This window comes from Euprymna scolopes, chromosome 37, assembly GCF_053919585.1.
Source record: "Euprymna scolopes isolate OS-2025 chromosome 37, ASM5391958v1, whole genome shotgun sequence".
Lineage (NCBI taxonomy): Eukaryota > Metazoa > Mollusca > Cephalopoda > Sepiida > Sepiolidae > Euprymna > Euprymna scolopes.
In genome coordinates, this window is record NC_136518.1 from 43,226,401 (window position 1) to 43,241,976 (window position 15,576).

Below are 15,576 nucleotides of genomic sequence, written 5' to 3' on the forward strand. Positions count from 1 at the left end.
GATGTGGCTGGTTACCTTTAATGCATCCAAAACCAAACTCCTATCCTTACATCATCGACGCTCTGATCCCCAGCTGGCATCAATTGTGATGGATGGCTCTCATCTGGGTGAGGCCCCGTGTTTTGACAAGCTTCTGGGTTTGACCTTTACTCCTGATCTGAAATGGAACACGTACATCAAGTCTGTTGCCAAGGTCGCTGGAAAGATGGTAGGATCCTTCTATCTATCTAGCTGAATCCACTGTGAAAAATGTCCCCCACTCTATATCTGTGCCTAAATCAAAACGCGGATTCCATGAAAAAAGCTTCTTTCTTAGAACTGCACGCCTGTGGAACTCTGTTCCGTCTGCCAGCTTCCCTCCGGCCTACAACTTGGATGTCTTCAAGTCCAATGTTAACAAATTCCTAATGAACCGCCCCCTTAATTAAACACTTCATCAAATCTCCACACTAACGTAATGTACTTGCAATAACCCTTATCCCTGAGTGGCTTCCGGGCCTTGATAAGTGGTGATCAATGTGTAAAAACAAATTAAAAGAAAACGAATTTAACCATGGCCTCCTTGCATCCACAAGAAATAACTTCTGTGACGGTAAGTGAACTTCAACAGATTGAGTTTTCACAGCTGCCTCTCCATGATAAAGTTGAAATTAAGAAAAGAGGCCGTTCAACGCCTGATATTCAAATATCTCAGCCAGGCATTAGCAACAACAAAAGCGTATATTCGTAGCTTTAATTCTGACTGGTACCAACGGAAAAGTTGGCTTTGCGGCTGTGAACTAAAAAAGGCATTGTTCTGCTTTCCTTGTTTGTTGTTTGGGGGTGATGTAACATGGACAAAAGATGGTTTCAGAACTATTAGCAAAATGAAAGATAGAACTGAAAAGCATGAGAAGTAAAAGAAGCACGTTGACAATGTAGTTTCCCTATCAACTTTGGGGACCGTAAATATTAAAGAAAAACTTAGTGAGGCTTACAGACTTTCAATGAATCATCATAACATGAATGTTAAGAAGAACCGTGAAATTTTATCTAAAATAATAGATTGTATTTTCTTTTGTGGGAACTTTGAAACTCCCTTACGAGGGCATGATGAAAAAGATGATTCAGTAAATCCAGGTGTATTTAGAGGATTAGTAAATTTTGCATATAAATTAGATCCAGATTTAAAGAATCACTTAGAAACCAGTAGTGTCTTCAAAGGTGTTTCCAAGACCATTCAGAATGACATACTTGACTGTCTTTTACAAATATACCGTGATGAAATAAGGGCAGAAATTAGCAAAGCTTTCTTTGTAGCTGTCATGGCTGACGATACAACAGATGTGTCTGAACATACACAAATGATCATTGTTTTACGGTACGTCTTGGATGAAAAAATACTTGAACGCTTTTGGGGATTCTTTATTCCAGAAAACCAAACCGCTGATGGAATATCAAAATGTATTCTACAACAATTGGATATAATCCTTCAAGGGAATCGCCAAAAACTGATAGCTCAGACATTTGATGGTGCAAATGTCATGAAAGGCAAAAAAGCTGGTGTTCAGGCGAAAATAAAAGCAGTTTATAGTAATGTACATTTCACTCACTGTTATGCGCATCAACATAATTTAATAATGAGGAATGCAGCAAGCATTACACGAAATGCTAGAATATTTATCTCTAACATTTTGGCTATTCCGACTTTCTTTTCTAGATCACCACAGCGTCTTTCCATTCTCAAGAAGCATCTGGATGTAAACATTCCACGTCCATCCGCCACAAGGTGGAACTTTAACATACGGACCATAAATAGAGTTCATGAAAATGTTCAAGCATTAAAAAAATGTCTCACTGAAATTCAGTCAACATCATATGTAGATGAAACCGTTGCAGAAGCGACAGGAATTCTGAAATATTTGAACGATGAAAATTTCATATTTTGGTTAGAGCTATTTCATACAAATTATGTCTCATGTTGAAATTATTTATAATCAAATGCAATCTCGGGAAATTAGCATATATATATATCAATGAATACATAGCAAATTTCAAAACTGCTATTTTAGAGATAAGAAACTCCAAATACTGTGAAAATCCTTCACAAACACTCAAGGCCGAAGCTAAAGAACTGTGTGACCATATATCTGTTGATATAACGGACAGATATTCTTCAACTAAACATTTAATACTTACTAAATTGTTTAACAAGAAAAGCTTTGCTAGTTTAAAGAAAGAACTACCTACAGACGAGATATCCTTGACAACTGAAGCATATCCCATGATTGACAAACAAAAGTTTGAAACTGAGTTAGAAATATTTTATAGTAGGTCAGATATCCATGAGTATTGCAAAGTAATTGATCTCCTGAAATTTATTTTGGAAAACAATTTAAACGATGTTCTTAGTGAAATCACAAAACTCATAAAAATTATCTTGACAATTCCCATGACTACATCAGAGGCAGAACGTTGTTTTTCAACTCTGAAAAGAATAAAAACTTTTCTAAGGAGCACCATGGGTTGCGAAAGACTAAATGCACTTGCAGTGCTTTCAATTGAAAAAAAGTTCTTCAGCAATCATTCAGAAGTTAAGGAGAAAATTATCAATCTTTTCTCACAAATTAAAACAAGAAGAATGGAATTTACTTTTAAATAAATATAAGTAAGCTATTCCAAATATTTACATCTATTTAGAATTCCTTTAAGTTATTGTATTTTTATACGTGTGCATACGTATAAATTATGTATATTTTTTATGTTTGTTTTATTTTTGCACAATATTAAAACAATACGCATTTTTTTAAACAGCACCTCCACTAATCTTAGGCACGAGCCGCCACTGTACCCAGGGCCAGTTCCTTGACTATCTGCCACAAAGACTCAAGTATAAGTTCTAGTAATGAAGAATATAATGAGAAAAGGAGATAGTTTAAATATGATCAGATACCTTTCATCCTCAATTTGAATGTTATCTCATGCCTCTCTGTATGTCACTAATCCACAATTCTGTAAAACTCATATTAAGTACAATCTTTTGTTATTTTTGCCGTTCTTTTTTGTCTCTTTTGTAAGAAGCACTGTAGATACCCTAATTCTACTGAAGAATTTGGCATTTGGACTGTGGCAGCATTACTCACTTTCGAACCATCAGAGATTTTGTGTTACTAGATTTTTCATATTAGGATTGATAATTCATATTATTTGGATTCTTCTGACTTCTGTTCTCATTTTGAGTGTTATTTGCACAACGTTTCGGTCGATGTATCCCCTGACCTTCTTTAGAAGTCTCTTATCTAACTAGAGAATCTTTCTGTCAAACTCTAGAATCTTTTTGTCAAACTAATATAATCAGAAGTAATAAGATTGTACATTTAAAAACAAGAATTTATTAAAAGCCCCCAAAATTCATACCAAAAATTGTCTGTAAGAACCCGTGGCATAATGGATGAAGAACTTGGTAAAATTCAGTTGTAAGTTATCCTCTTTTGGAGATTGAATGTTCAAAATACCGAATGATTGTAAGTTACTTAGAACTTCAATCTGGTCATGGTTGACGGAATGAGAGCATGCTACTCCCATGGATTAAATAAATGTTATATTTTAACGTTCTATTATTATTATTATTAGACGAAAATACCACTTGTGCACGTATGTTACGTGAGGGCTTATTAGTAAGGATAAGCGTCTTAAGACTGTTCCTGGAAGTAAGAGATATTTGAAGGTTCATGTGTGTGATCATGTTGTGAAATATGGAAACATTAACAGATGTATATAAAGAGAGAGAGTGAGTGTACATATAAATAAACTTTGAGAGGTGATTCGCTATCTAGATAGACAGACCAATAATTGAGAGGTTTGCATTTATGCCGATGGATTGATAGGTTGGCATTTATGCTTTGACAGTTCGTATGAACGAGAGTGTTTGTATAACATAAATAGACACATTTACTTTCTAACACATATATTTTTTAGATGATGAATTTCAAATAGTTTGTACACATAAATAGACAATATCTTTTTCATGTAATGATGGACACAGGAGGCGGCAATATAAAAACACATTGAACATTTATTCTTCCACGGACCGGTAGGTGGCTTTGTGTTCAGGAATTCAAAGCTTCACATATTAAGTTTCAAAAGTGATCGTCTCGCTTCTAGACGATTGAAACCCATGTCTGTCGATCTCAAACTCCCTCTGAGTTTCTCACTAATTCTCCAACTAACTAACTAACTCTCACTTCCTATATTGAGAAATCCATGCATGTCCGGCCAACGTGACCAAACTCACGTGCCACCAACATGCGCGACTTACACGTTTCCGACATTCTGATTTCCCAATAACCTATTTTTTCTTTTGTTGTTTTCACAAAGGAATTCAACCTGCATATCTATTTCATTTAACCCATATTTTATTATCCACATTCTTTTAACAATTGAATAGTTTATTTATTATTTATTTCATCAGAATTAACAATTTACTGGACATTCCATTTAAACCTATTGTTCTTTAAAACTTATATCCAAGGTTCGATTTCTGCTTTCTCTCATTTTATTTTCATTTTAAGTAATCTCTCTATTTTTATACTTACATGAAAAGGGGACAGCCCTTATCATGTAACATAAAAAGTTTCATTCAAAATTCCACGCAGATTCGCAAATTCGACAAAAAAGATTACAGAGTTTAACAAGATACAACCGAAGAAGGTCAGAAATAACAACGACTGAAACGATGTGAAAAAACCCCTCAAAATGAAAACAGTAGTTTGAAGAAACTAAATAATATGAATCATCAGAGATTTATTACTAACTTGCAGTGCTGTATCTGGTTATAGTTTCATTTAGCTTGTAAGTGTATACTATGTAAACAAATACATTATAAAACCATAGTTCCTATTTAACCTATGGATCGCGTTGTGACAGGTGCTACGACTTAAAGTCTGAGTAGATTTATTAGTAAGTAAATTTCAATCATCTGAATTAGTATGGGACAATTTTGTTAAGAGCTTGATTCTGTTGTAGGAATTCGTACAGGAGGATAACATAAAGGTTACCAACATCCCAAACTGAAATTACTGCTATGGAACTAACTAGAATCGAACTTGCCACACCCAGGTCGTCATTTCGCATCCTTATCCATGTAACCATCGTTACATCATATAAGCAGTAGTATCTAAAGAGGTGACTTCATACTCCTTAAAGCTACTAAATTGAAACTTTGCCTCTGGATGCAGTGTTTTTTTATACACAGAACGGGTTGGAAGCTTTAATTGATGGTGGGATTTAGATATAGAATAGGCAGAAAGAAGAGCAGAGTGAGCTCTGAAAGATGGATTTCTGTATGATGGGGTAAGACAGAAAAAATACTTTGCTGAAGGGTTTCCAAGGCAGTTTAATATAATTCCCGGAACAAATTCTACTAACTAATAGATGCCATTTTAGCAGGTACTATCACTTCGAGTCAGAGTGGACCAGGAAGTAACTATGGGCAAATCTATACTCCACAAAGCTTTCAAAGTGAGGCTTCACTAACGAGTACACTAAGCTCATAGTCAGGATCAATGAATTAAGAAAAAAGAGGATTATAATTAAATAAAGGCAAACACGAGAAAAAAAATGAAAACGTCTAAAATATAGTTTTTATACCTGTGTTTGTCTTTTATTTTCAACTAACCTGGGCACCCGGCGTTGCCCGGGTGTTTGGAGGTATGTGTTGAGCAAAAAAAAAAAGGTGGTAGAAGGCAGGCAGGCTCGAACTCGTGGGAGGAAAAGAATGTGAAAAAAAAGTGACGTCTTTGCTGTTGCATCTATCGCCAAACCTAAAGTGGCGAAGGTTTAAATTAAGGTTAGTCAATCGAAAATAGGGGATGACTTTCGAAAATATTGGCGGAAAAAGCGACCCCTTCTTGTAGAAAAGTGTCCAGTTGAGGGTAAAAGAATTCATGTTTTTAGCCAATTTTTTGATATTTGATATTTATCGTCCGAAAGAGGGGGGGGACTTCAAAACGATACCGATCTCGTGAAAATCCGTCGCCTCTGTCGAAAGTCTAAGGCATACATACATACAAGCATGATTGGCAAATTGCATCCCAAGATTAATCGCCAACATGAATTAGGCTCTTCATTCTTAACTTAACGCACACTATTCCACCATTATATAATAGCAATTAAAAAATAAAATAAAATAAATCCAAAATTAAATTAAAATAAATCAAAATAAATAAATAAACAAAATAATAAATAAGCAATCCCTATTCAAGATTACTACACATTAATAATAACAACAATATATAACAATTAAATAGCAAGCCTAAAATACATGAATTAGATGGTGCGAGCATGTGGGCTACATGGCTACATGTATATGCACTCATGCAAGTTTATATGGCCTAATATAGCCTAATTGATTTCTCCGGGTAAGCCTAATAATATTAATTGCAAATAACAAATGAGACATAATACACAAAAAACAGAAATCCAAGTTAACTAACTAAATAAATAAATATATTAAAAGAAAATTAGAAAAACTCTCGAAATAATTTCTAACCACTTTGTCATAACACATTGCGTATACAAATAATTATAGTCAATAGAATATTACTATATAATTAAATTAAAGATACAAGAATCCATAAATGAGTATATATACACTACATAACGAATTAAATAAAATACCCCCAGAATATGAATAATATTACTAAAATAAAAATAAATAAACAAATAAATAAAATACATAAAAAAGTAATGCAACCTTATACACTTAACTGAGAAGAAATATCTGTAACGATTATCACCCTTAGATCAGCTCATCAAGTAGTCTCCCTTTACCAACCGATTTATTCAAAGTCTATGCCCCCACCACCTCTCAACCAGAACGCAGAAACACAAACAATAAATAAATTAATTAATTAAATCTCCTCAATATAAAATATTACTATTATAAATAAATAAATAAATTAGAAATAAAAACAAAGAAAAAAAATTAATCATATTAAATTAAAAAGCTATCAACAAGTTCTGAACAATCATTTACCGCGAGACTTACTGTTTATAACAGCACGTTTGAACCAAAGATAAACTATTATAAAAATAAATAAATAAAATAAAATAAATAAATAAATTAGAAATAAAATAAAGAATTGAATAAAAAAAACCCTAACCATATTAAATTAAAATACTATATACATATTCCGGGCGATTGTTTGCCGCGATACTGTTACTGTTTACAACAGCACGATTGAACCAAAGTCAAATAAACATCTGACGAAGAGATATTTCTCGAAATATTATATAACACGGATAAACCAGCAGACCGACTTTCCCAGGTGATCACGATGCAAATATAAATATAATGCATATAAGAAATATATAAATATGTACACATGTATTTGTAAGTTGTATTAATAAAACGTTCTCACTTGCTTCAGCTTGTGTCTTTCCGTTACCTCTACATTGTACCGCCTTCTACACTTCTATTTAACTACTTACATACATGCATACATACATTTAAACAGACAGGTGAGCTTTATATTATAGGTGAATAATTAGATGACGGCCCTTACAAGAATATCAAAATATGACTTAAATCATTGTGAACATTTTTCTTTTAGCTTTTCTAAATCAAAAGATTGTCTTGGTTGGATTTTTTGTATGAACAAATCGAATGTTTTTAGACATCACGAGTGACATTTCATCAACTTTTCTATTTTGGCCGAAATCATTCGATTTTGCCATTCATCGATTACCTTGGAGGTCTTCCATTTGGCCTTTTCTGATCTGTTAAATACCACTCTACTATCTGATAGATTCGTATGTTGTCTTTGAATATTGACATGTTTGGTTCAGCAGAACTTTGTACTTAGAGGTCACGTAATTCATTTCCCTATAATCTCAAATTACCCTGTTTCCGATGTGCTGTCGCTATGATATTTCTAGCATGGATCTTTCTATGGCCATTGTATTAGTGTCCATCTGTTTTCTTTGTCTTTTTATTTGCCGACTTTTCGTCTTGTTTGAATGTAACATTGCAAATGTAAAGGTTTTGCTACCTACTTTCGAACTAGTTGATATTTATTATTATTCAGCTGTATCTACCAGGCGTTGCTCGGGAGTGGAAGAAAAAAAATGACCGATTTGTTCACAAAGAAAACGTAAATATATTTAGGTGGCTTTAATTTCGTAATCATATTATGTTGCGAAATGAAAATTTAAAAAAATTCATTTTAGTATAAGGTGTAATTAATGAGCAAGAAACACATACACGCAAACACACACATGCATAAAATACACACATCCATCCACAAACGTACACATGCACAAACATACATACATAAATCTTATTCTCACAACGTTTCGGCAGATGTAGCCTCCAACTTTCTTTAGGTGTATCTTTTCAAACTCTGGAATTTGTATATCAAACTTACATAAAGGTAGCTTGCTCCTGTTCTCTCAGCCATGACCGGGTAGAAGACTTAAGCAATTTGTAATTGAACTCTTAATATCGCCCGTACTGAGGATTGAACCTTCAATATCCACATGACTGTCATTTAGAGCTAATTATAACTTAGATCAATTGTCCCACGAGTTCTTGAGGACAATTCTAATATGCTTTTTAGGAGCCTTAAACCTATTTTAGCTTTTTTTAATGTGTAGTCATACTACTTATCATTATTTATTTCTATACATATATTTTTAATAGTGTTCAAATTTATTATTAATTACTGGTCATATTAAGTTCTATTCAGTGAGAGATAAAGAACCTTAATGGCGCGTTCGAACATCTATTGTAACTCATATAGAAATCAAGTGTTAGCCCCAGGTAGAGAGCCTCTTGATTTCTAAGACTTAAGGGAAATGAAACAAATAGCTTTGATTAATTCTTTCTCACTATTCATGAAGCAGCACGTGACAATGAGAAGCACACAATTCGAACACATTATCGTTCAGAAATAAGAATCACATACAAATCAATGCAAAAAAAAAAGACTGAAAGAATGAATCAGAATGAATTAATGAGATTTTACTTACCTAATTTTGGTAACGGATAAGGCAAGCCGTAGAATTTTTCAAAGTAATCAAGAATCGTTACAGCCGTATCCAAAGCATAAGACGTAAGATGAATATTCTCTTTGTTTGCAAATACACGCACCTGTTAAAAAAAAAATTAGAGTTATAAAATTTTACTTAAAATCAGTAGAACTAGCATACTATTATATCGGTAACCTACCCTACTGCATCATTACATGGACCCTTCCTGGTATTATGAATAGTTACACAGGATGGAACAATAAAATTGTCGCCCAAGAAAAGACGACATGATTCCATTTCCGTTTGATGAAAACCGGTTTTCTTTTTTTTGTTGCAGACCATCTACGAACTGGCCAGTTGTGTTTTTTATTTATTTTTTACATAGAAGTCACCATTTATCAAGACCCGGAGGTCACTCGAGGATGAGGGTTAAAGAGTGTACAGTAGTCAATGGGACAATATCGTAGTAATCGTTAATAGTGGAAATTTGGTAAATTGGATTACTTAAGGGGAACGGCTCATCAAGAACTTGTTTACATTGTACTTGAAGATGAACATATTGTAGTCAGCTGGAAAGCAGGAAAACGGAAGACAGTTCCATAGGTGTGCAGTTCTAAGAAAGAAGCTTTGTTCATGGAATCTACGTTTAGGTTTAGGCACAGATAAAGAGTGGAGGAAATTATTGATGGTGTTTAGTGATAGTGAAACTGATAGTGTTTTCAGCTAGTTTCTTGTAAAAGTTGGGGGAGGGGGGCCATAGATTGGAGCTCAGACGAGCACTTGCAATGAAAATAATGATAAAGCAGAGACAGGCTCGCAACGTCTCTTCTGTGAGAAAGAGGTTGCAGGGAAGAGAAAAGGACATCCCCTATCAGGCTACAAAGTCTGTCTTAAACTCTGTCAAGGCAGGATAAGTTTTTCTAATAGCTCCGCCAAGATGTGGCAACAATACTTCAACCCTGTGACATACCTGGCTCTTATATAGGCAGAGAATTTGATCAGCAGTGAGATATCTACTGGATCGATAGAAGGATCCCACTATTTTTTCAGTGACGTTGGCAACGGATTTGATGTACATGTTCCATTTCAGATCAGGATTAAAGGTCAAGCCCAGAAGCTTGTCAAAACATGGAGCCTCCCCAAGACGAGAGCCATTCATTTCCTCATTGTACCACATACTCTTTCCTCATTGTACCACGTACTCAAGATCAGATGAGAGAGAATCAGAGAGAACTTGGTCGTTTACGGCCTTTGATGGGCTGCCATGATCTAAGGATGATCTAATGATCTAAGGATGTGATTTGGAAGATCATTGATGTACATCAGTAAAAGAGTTGGACCTAGTATAGACCTCTGAAGGACCCCAGCATAAATACTATGGGCTTCTGATTTCTGCCCATCAACCACTACTCTTAAGAACCTATCAGAGAGAAATGATTTAATAATCGAGAAGACATTTCCAGCTATACCATAGCTGGAGATCTTGTGAAATAGACCTTTATGCCACACACTATCAAAGGCCTTTGATATGTCAAGAGTAATTGCCCTAGAAAGGAAGCCTCCATCGAGAGATTTGCTAATCCTATAAGATATAACCCTAAGCACATCTGCTGTAGATCTAGCAGAATGGAAACCATATTGCATGTCATTAAGAAGATTATTTTTACTAATGCGGTTGATTACTTTTCTATCTAAAACAGATTCCAGCAGCTTACTTATGATGCACAGGATACTGATTAGTCTGCACTGAGAGGGAGATGACCGATCACCTAAATTCTTAAATACGGGGTATACTGGTGAGATTTTCCTGGGTGTTGGGAAGCAATTCTCCTTAAGACAATGCTTAAATAGCTTTGTAAGTAGGGAGCTAGTTCTGGTTGAAGCTTTTTGAGCACTATAATTGGAATGCCTACAGGGCCAGTTGCTTTATTGGAATCAAGGTTTTTGATTAGCTTGGCAACATCACACACAGATATTTGTATGTCGCATAGCATATTTTCTGTACAGGAGGAAATACAGGGGGTTGGTGGCCTTGTCCGCAAAGGGTAGAATTAACTACAAAGTTCTTGGCAAAGAGTTTGACTTTGTTTGATGCTGACGAGATTATCCATGATAGTTGGGATAGAGCATGCGCTTCTGTTCAGGATTCTGTTTGTTATTTGCCAAAACTGGTGGGAACCAGGCTGCTGTTCAGCCACTTTGGACTTGACAAACTGAGCATACAATACCCAAGAGCGATAGGAGCCTTCTATCCTGTCTGAAAGAGACAAAAAGTTCAATGAGTGAGATCGAAGATGCGCTGCTGTACAATTCATGCTCTCTACCAATCAAAGTTATGATAACAGGACCATTGCCAGTATTCTCAAGATACAAATCTAGATGGTTCAAAACTTGAGCTCGACGCATTACATGAACCACGGTTATGGTCTTTGGTGTGGTTTCAAATAAGGACCACATCATGCCACCTCACATCTTCAAAGTCTGCTTGAAAGTCAACACCAAAGTGTTCCTGGATGTGGTGAAGAGTGTGGTGATCTCCTTGTACAGTCAATTAGCCTCTAGCAAACCTTGGGTGTGACAGCAGGACTTGGTGCCAATTCGCAAGTCCAAAGGAGGAGTGCTACAACTTTATACCCTTCTCTCACTGCCCCTCCCTCCCCCGACCTGAACCCGCTGAACTACTTTGTTTGGTTATATGTTGAAAACACCTACATAACCTCTCACAGCACCAAAGCCAGCCTAATCGTTGCCATCTGCCGAGTATTTGCCAAGCGCCCACTGACCCTTGTGGAAAAGACATGCTCCCATTTCTGAACCTATATCGAGGCAGTGATTGAGGCTGATGGTAGTTACATTGAACAGATGTCAGCTCTACTACATAATCAAGTTACCTGGATTGATTTTTTTCAATAAAAGGTTTAAAATAAAGCCATAGTGCTGTTTTCTTATGGGCGACAACTTTATCTTTCTACCCTGTAATAATGATAACAGACAGATTCGTTGTGACTAAGCCAAAAGTATACCTCATCATTGTCTTATTATTTTTCTGCTTTTTAAGGTCATAGGACATTCATGAATGATTGTTGTGAATATGGATTATCTCCTCTTTGATAATCCAAGCTATAAAAGCTGTACATTTCCGCTTATCAAGTAGACGAATAGTAAGATTCTTAATTGTATAAAAGATTACTAGACGGAATCTCTTGTCCTGTTTTCATTACAATTTATTCAATTAAGAATGGAACAATTTATACGACTGGAGTGATTTACAACAGATCAAGAAAGCGACAAGTGCTAGAACCATTGGTGGGAGACATTTACAAATTTCATCAAGGTTCTACATTCAGAAAGACCAGGATGTCCCATCAATAAGCGTGTGCCCCTTATCAACTACCTGTCTCACACAGTCAATGAAATTAGCTCAAATTGCATTACCTACAAAGAAGCCCAAAAATGAGATATTTTCTAGACACCTACTTGCAACTCACTGACAAGAATCAGGTTAAACATTGGACCATTTTCTTAAGAGCCTTCAGACACTGGCAAAGATTGCAACTTCTGCCCAATGACGGCATTAGAGGCCCAAGAGCAACACATTTTGGATGCCTTCATTAACGGCTTACATAATGCTCAGGTAAGACAATGCCTTCTTTAGAATAAGAACTTTACACTTAGAACAGCTTACGAGCAAGCCTATACCTTTGAATGTGTTATACAGCAGTCTAGTTCTTATTTACAGCCAGACACAGTGGGCGCCAAGCTAAACCCACCTGACCTCTCCTCATGATGATAGTCTGACAAAGCTTCTAAAACAATCGGTCACTGCCGTTTTAAAAAGGGACACCTGCTATTTTTGTGGCTTATCTAAACACCTATGAGTTTCATGCCCTGCCAGAGATACTCGTTGTCATAACTGTGGAAAACTTGGTCGTTTTTCAAAGGTATGCAAGTCTTCATAACCATATACAAAGCCACTCGTCAAAATACATCTGCAACTTTAACCGCCTCTCCTGACTGCCTTTCAAAAACTATTACAAAAGTGAAAAGATCTACGAATGCTGTGCTCGACACCAGGAGCTCAGAAAATTTAAGAAATAAAGCTTGGTAAAAAACAAAAAATTGTATTTTGTCCCCTTCCTCCAGCAGAGTAACAATGGCAAACGCATCATTGCACAAGTAAGTGGTTATTGTTTGGTAGACTTACTATTTAATGACGTCTCCTGTAAAACTACTAAATTATCCATAATGAAAAACTTGTTGTGAAATAATACTGGGACACGATTTTTTTCAACAGCACTCACAGATTGAAATTCAATTTGGCAGTTCAATGCCCACAATGAAAATTTGTTGATTGATCACAGCAAAAATCCATTACTTTTCGAAAACTTAACTGAAAACTGCACATCCATAGCAGTGAGAAGCAGATGTTTTTTTATAATAATAAAAAATTCAATGACTCTGAGATAAAAAGACTACTGTTGAAATATTAAATATTAAACCTTCCTGTAACAACTTCGCATATGTTTTCTTTGTGTCAACATGGAAAGAATCTTTTGTGCTGGATTCCAACTCGAGAACTGTCTACTGAGAACCAGTCACCCCCAGGACTTGTGTAGCACAACTAACCATCGGAAACTGTTCTGTCTACTGAGAACCAGTCATCTCCAGGACTTGTGTAGAACAACTAACCATTGGAAACTGTTCTGAAACTAAACATGGCTTACACTTCTAGAAGTTATGAACCCAACGTGCATCTTTATTTCGATAGATCTGAATCAAAATTTGAATTGTTGTAAGTGAAATTTTTAGAATATCTACGAATTCAAAAGCTACACGAAGTACTTCAGGCACAACCTGAAAACAGAATTGACCCCGACTTCATTGAAAAGAATGCAGCTGTCTTTGTGGAATTAATAGTGCTTAGATGACCAAAGTCTATCACTGGTAATGAGAGAAGCCCTGAATGATGGCTGTAAAGCGTTAAACATATTGAGATAGCATTATTTATTGAAAGAAACCCCCAAAATTATTTCTTTATATACTGAACTGACTTCTCTAAAACGAATGGAAGCCGAAACCATTACAGATTACATTATAAGAACCGAAACCACTGCAAATTCTTTAAAATGTCTGGTGAAGTTATTAGTCACAGTCTGTTAATTTCCATGGTCCTCAAGGGATTACCGAGTGATTTCAAGCCATTTGCTACCGTGATAACCCAGAAAGAAAAACCCATGACTTTTAGTCAATCCAAGGTGGCACTCAGAAGTTACGAGGAAACTGAAAAAATGCTCACAGAAAAAAAACGAATCTACAAATGTTATGAAATTTAAAAATGCACACATAAAAACACCAAAATTAAATTATACCCATGCCGGCAATAAAAACCGCAACTTTGCCAAAAACAATTTTTCTCGTTAAAAAAGTACAAAATTTTTTGCTTATTTGTGGCCAACCTAATTACAAGAGTTTCCAATGTAGATACAGGACTTTCAATGGCGACTTCATTAAAATGGTGAGAGTTCTGTAAGCGAACATAATTCTTATTTTCATGTACGTTTAACGCTTCAACAAACAATAATAATTTTCTTGTCGATTATGGTGCAACGCCACATGTGATTACGAAGAAATCTGATTTTATCACTTTTGATCCCAACTTTAAGTCTCAAAATCATTTTGTAGAACTTGCTGACAGCAGTCGAGTAAACGATATCGTTTTGAAAAGAGGTTATGCTAAAATCAGCAATGAGAAAGGAAATAGATGCGTAACCGAAAATAATACTTACAAAGTAGTACCTCTCCCAAAAGATAAACATGGCATTTCTACAAGATGGGTCTTTACAAAAAGACTACAACATCAGGCGGTGAACACTACAAAGCTAGATTTGTTGCTAAAGGATACTCTCAGATTTATGATATATAATATTTTTCTACGTTTTCACCAAACACAAACCTAACGACAATCACAATTTTATTGCAAATCACATCGCAATATGACCTAAACATCAAATGGACGTAAAAAATGCTTATTTGAATGCCCAATAGACTGTAAAATTTATATTTTAATTTTATATGTTAATTATATTATAATTTAGATCACTCCAGAGGGGTTTATAATGAAAAATAAAAATAGCATGTGGCGACTTAACAAGTCATTGTATGGTCTAAAGCAGAGTGTTGGAATACAGTATTTCATGATTACATGATTAAACAATAATTTAAACAATGCCCAGCAGACCCCTATTTATATACCCAACACAAAGACAATAAACTACTGATTTCGGTCTGATAGGTCGATGATATTTTAATAGCATCAAATTGTGACATAATGTTAACCGATGTTAAGAAAAAAATTAAGTAAAAGATTTAAAATAACCGATCTTGGCAAAATATCCTGTTTTTTGGGGATAGAATTTACTCAAAAGAAAGGACTTGTTATAATGAATCAATCGAGATACATTAACAAAATACTATTAAAATTTGGAATGAGAGAGTGCAAAAAACGCTTTACACCGGTCGAAAATGGTATTAATAAAAATATACACACAGAATCTAAAATAATGAGTA

The 15,576-nt window shown here is 35.1% G+C and overlaps 1 protein-coding gene across 5 annotated transcripts in view; it reads right to left on the reverse strand.

Moving 5' to 3' along the window:
• LOC145261138 (endoplasmic reticulum aminopeptidase 1-like) overlaps positions 1-15,576 on the reverse strand; it is a 938,216-nt gene that overhangs the window by 275,998 nt on the left and 646,642 nt on the right. For all 5 annotated transcript variants that reach the window (XM_080119414.1, XM_080119415.1, XM_080119412.1 and 2 more), the window contains exon 4: positions 9,010-9,130. In XM_080119414.1, the coding sequence (XP_079975540.1) occupies positions 9,010-9,130 (121 nt within the window). The remainder of the gene's footprint in view (positions 1-9,009; positions 9,131-15,576) is intronic.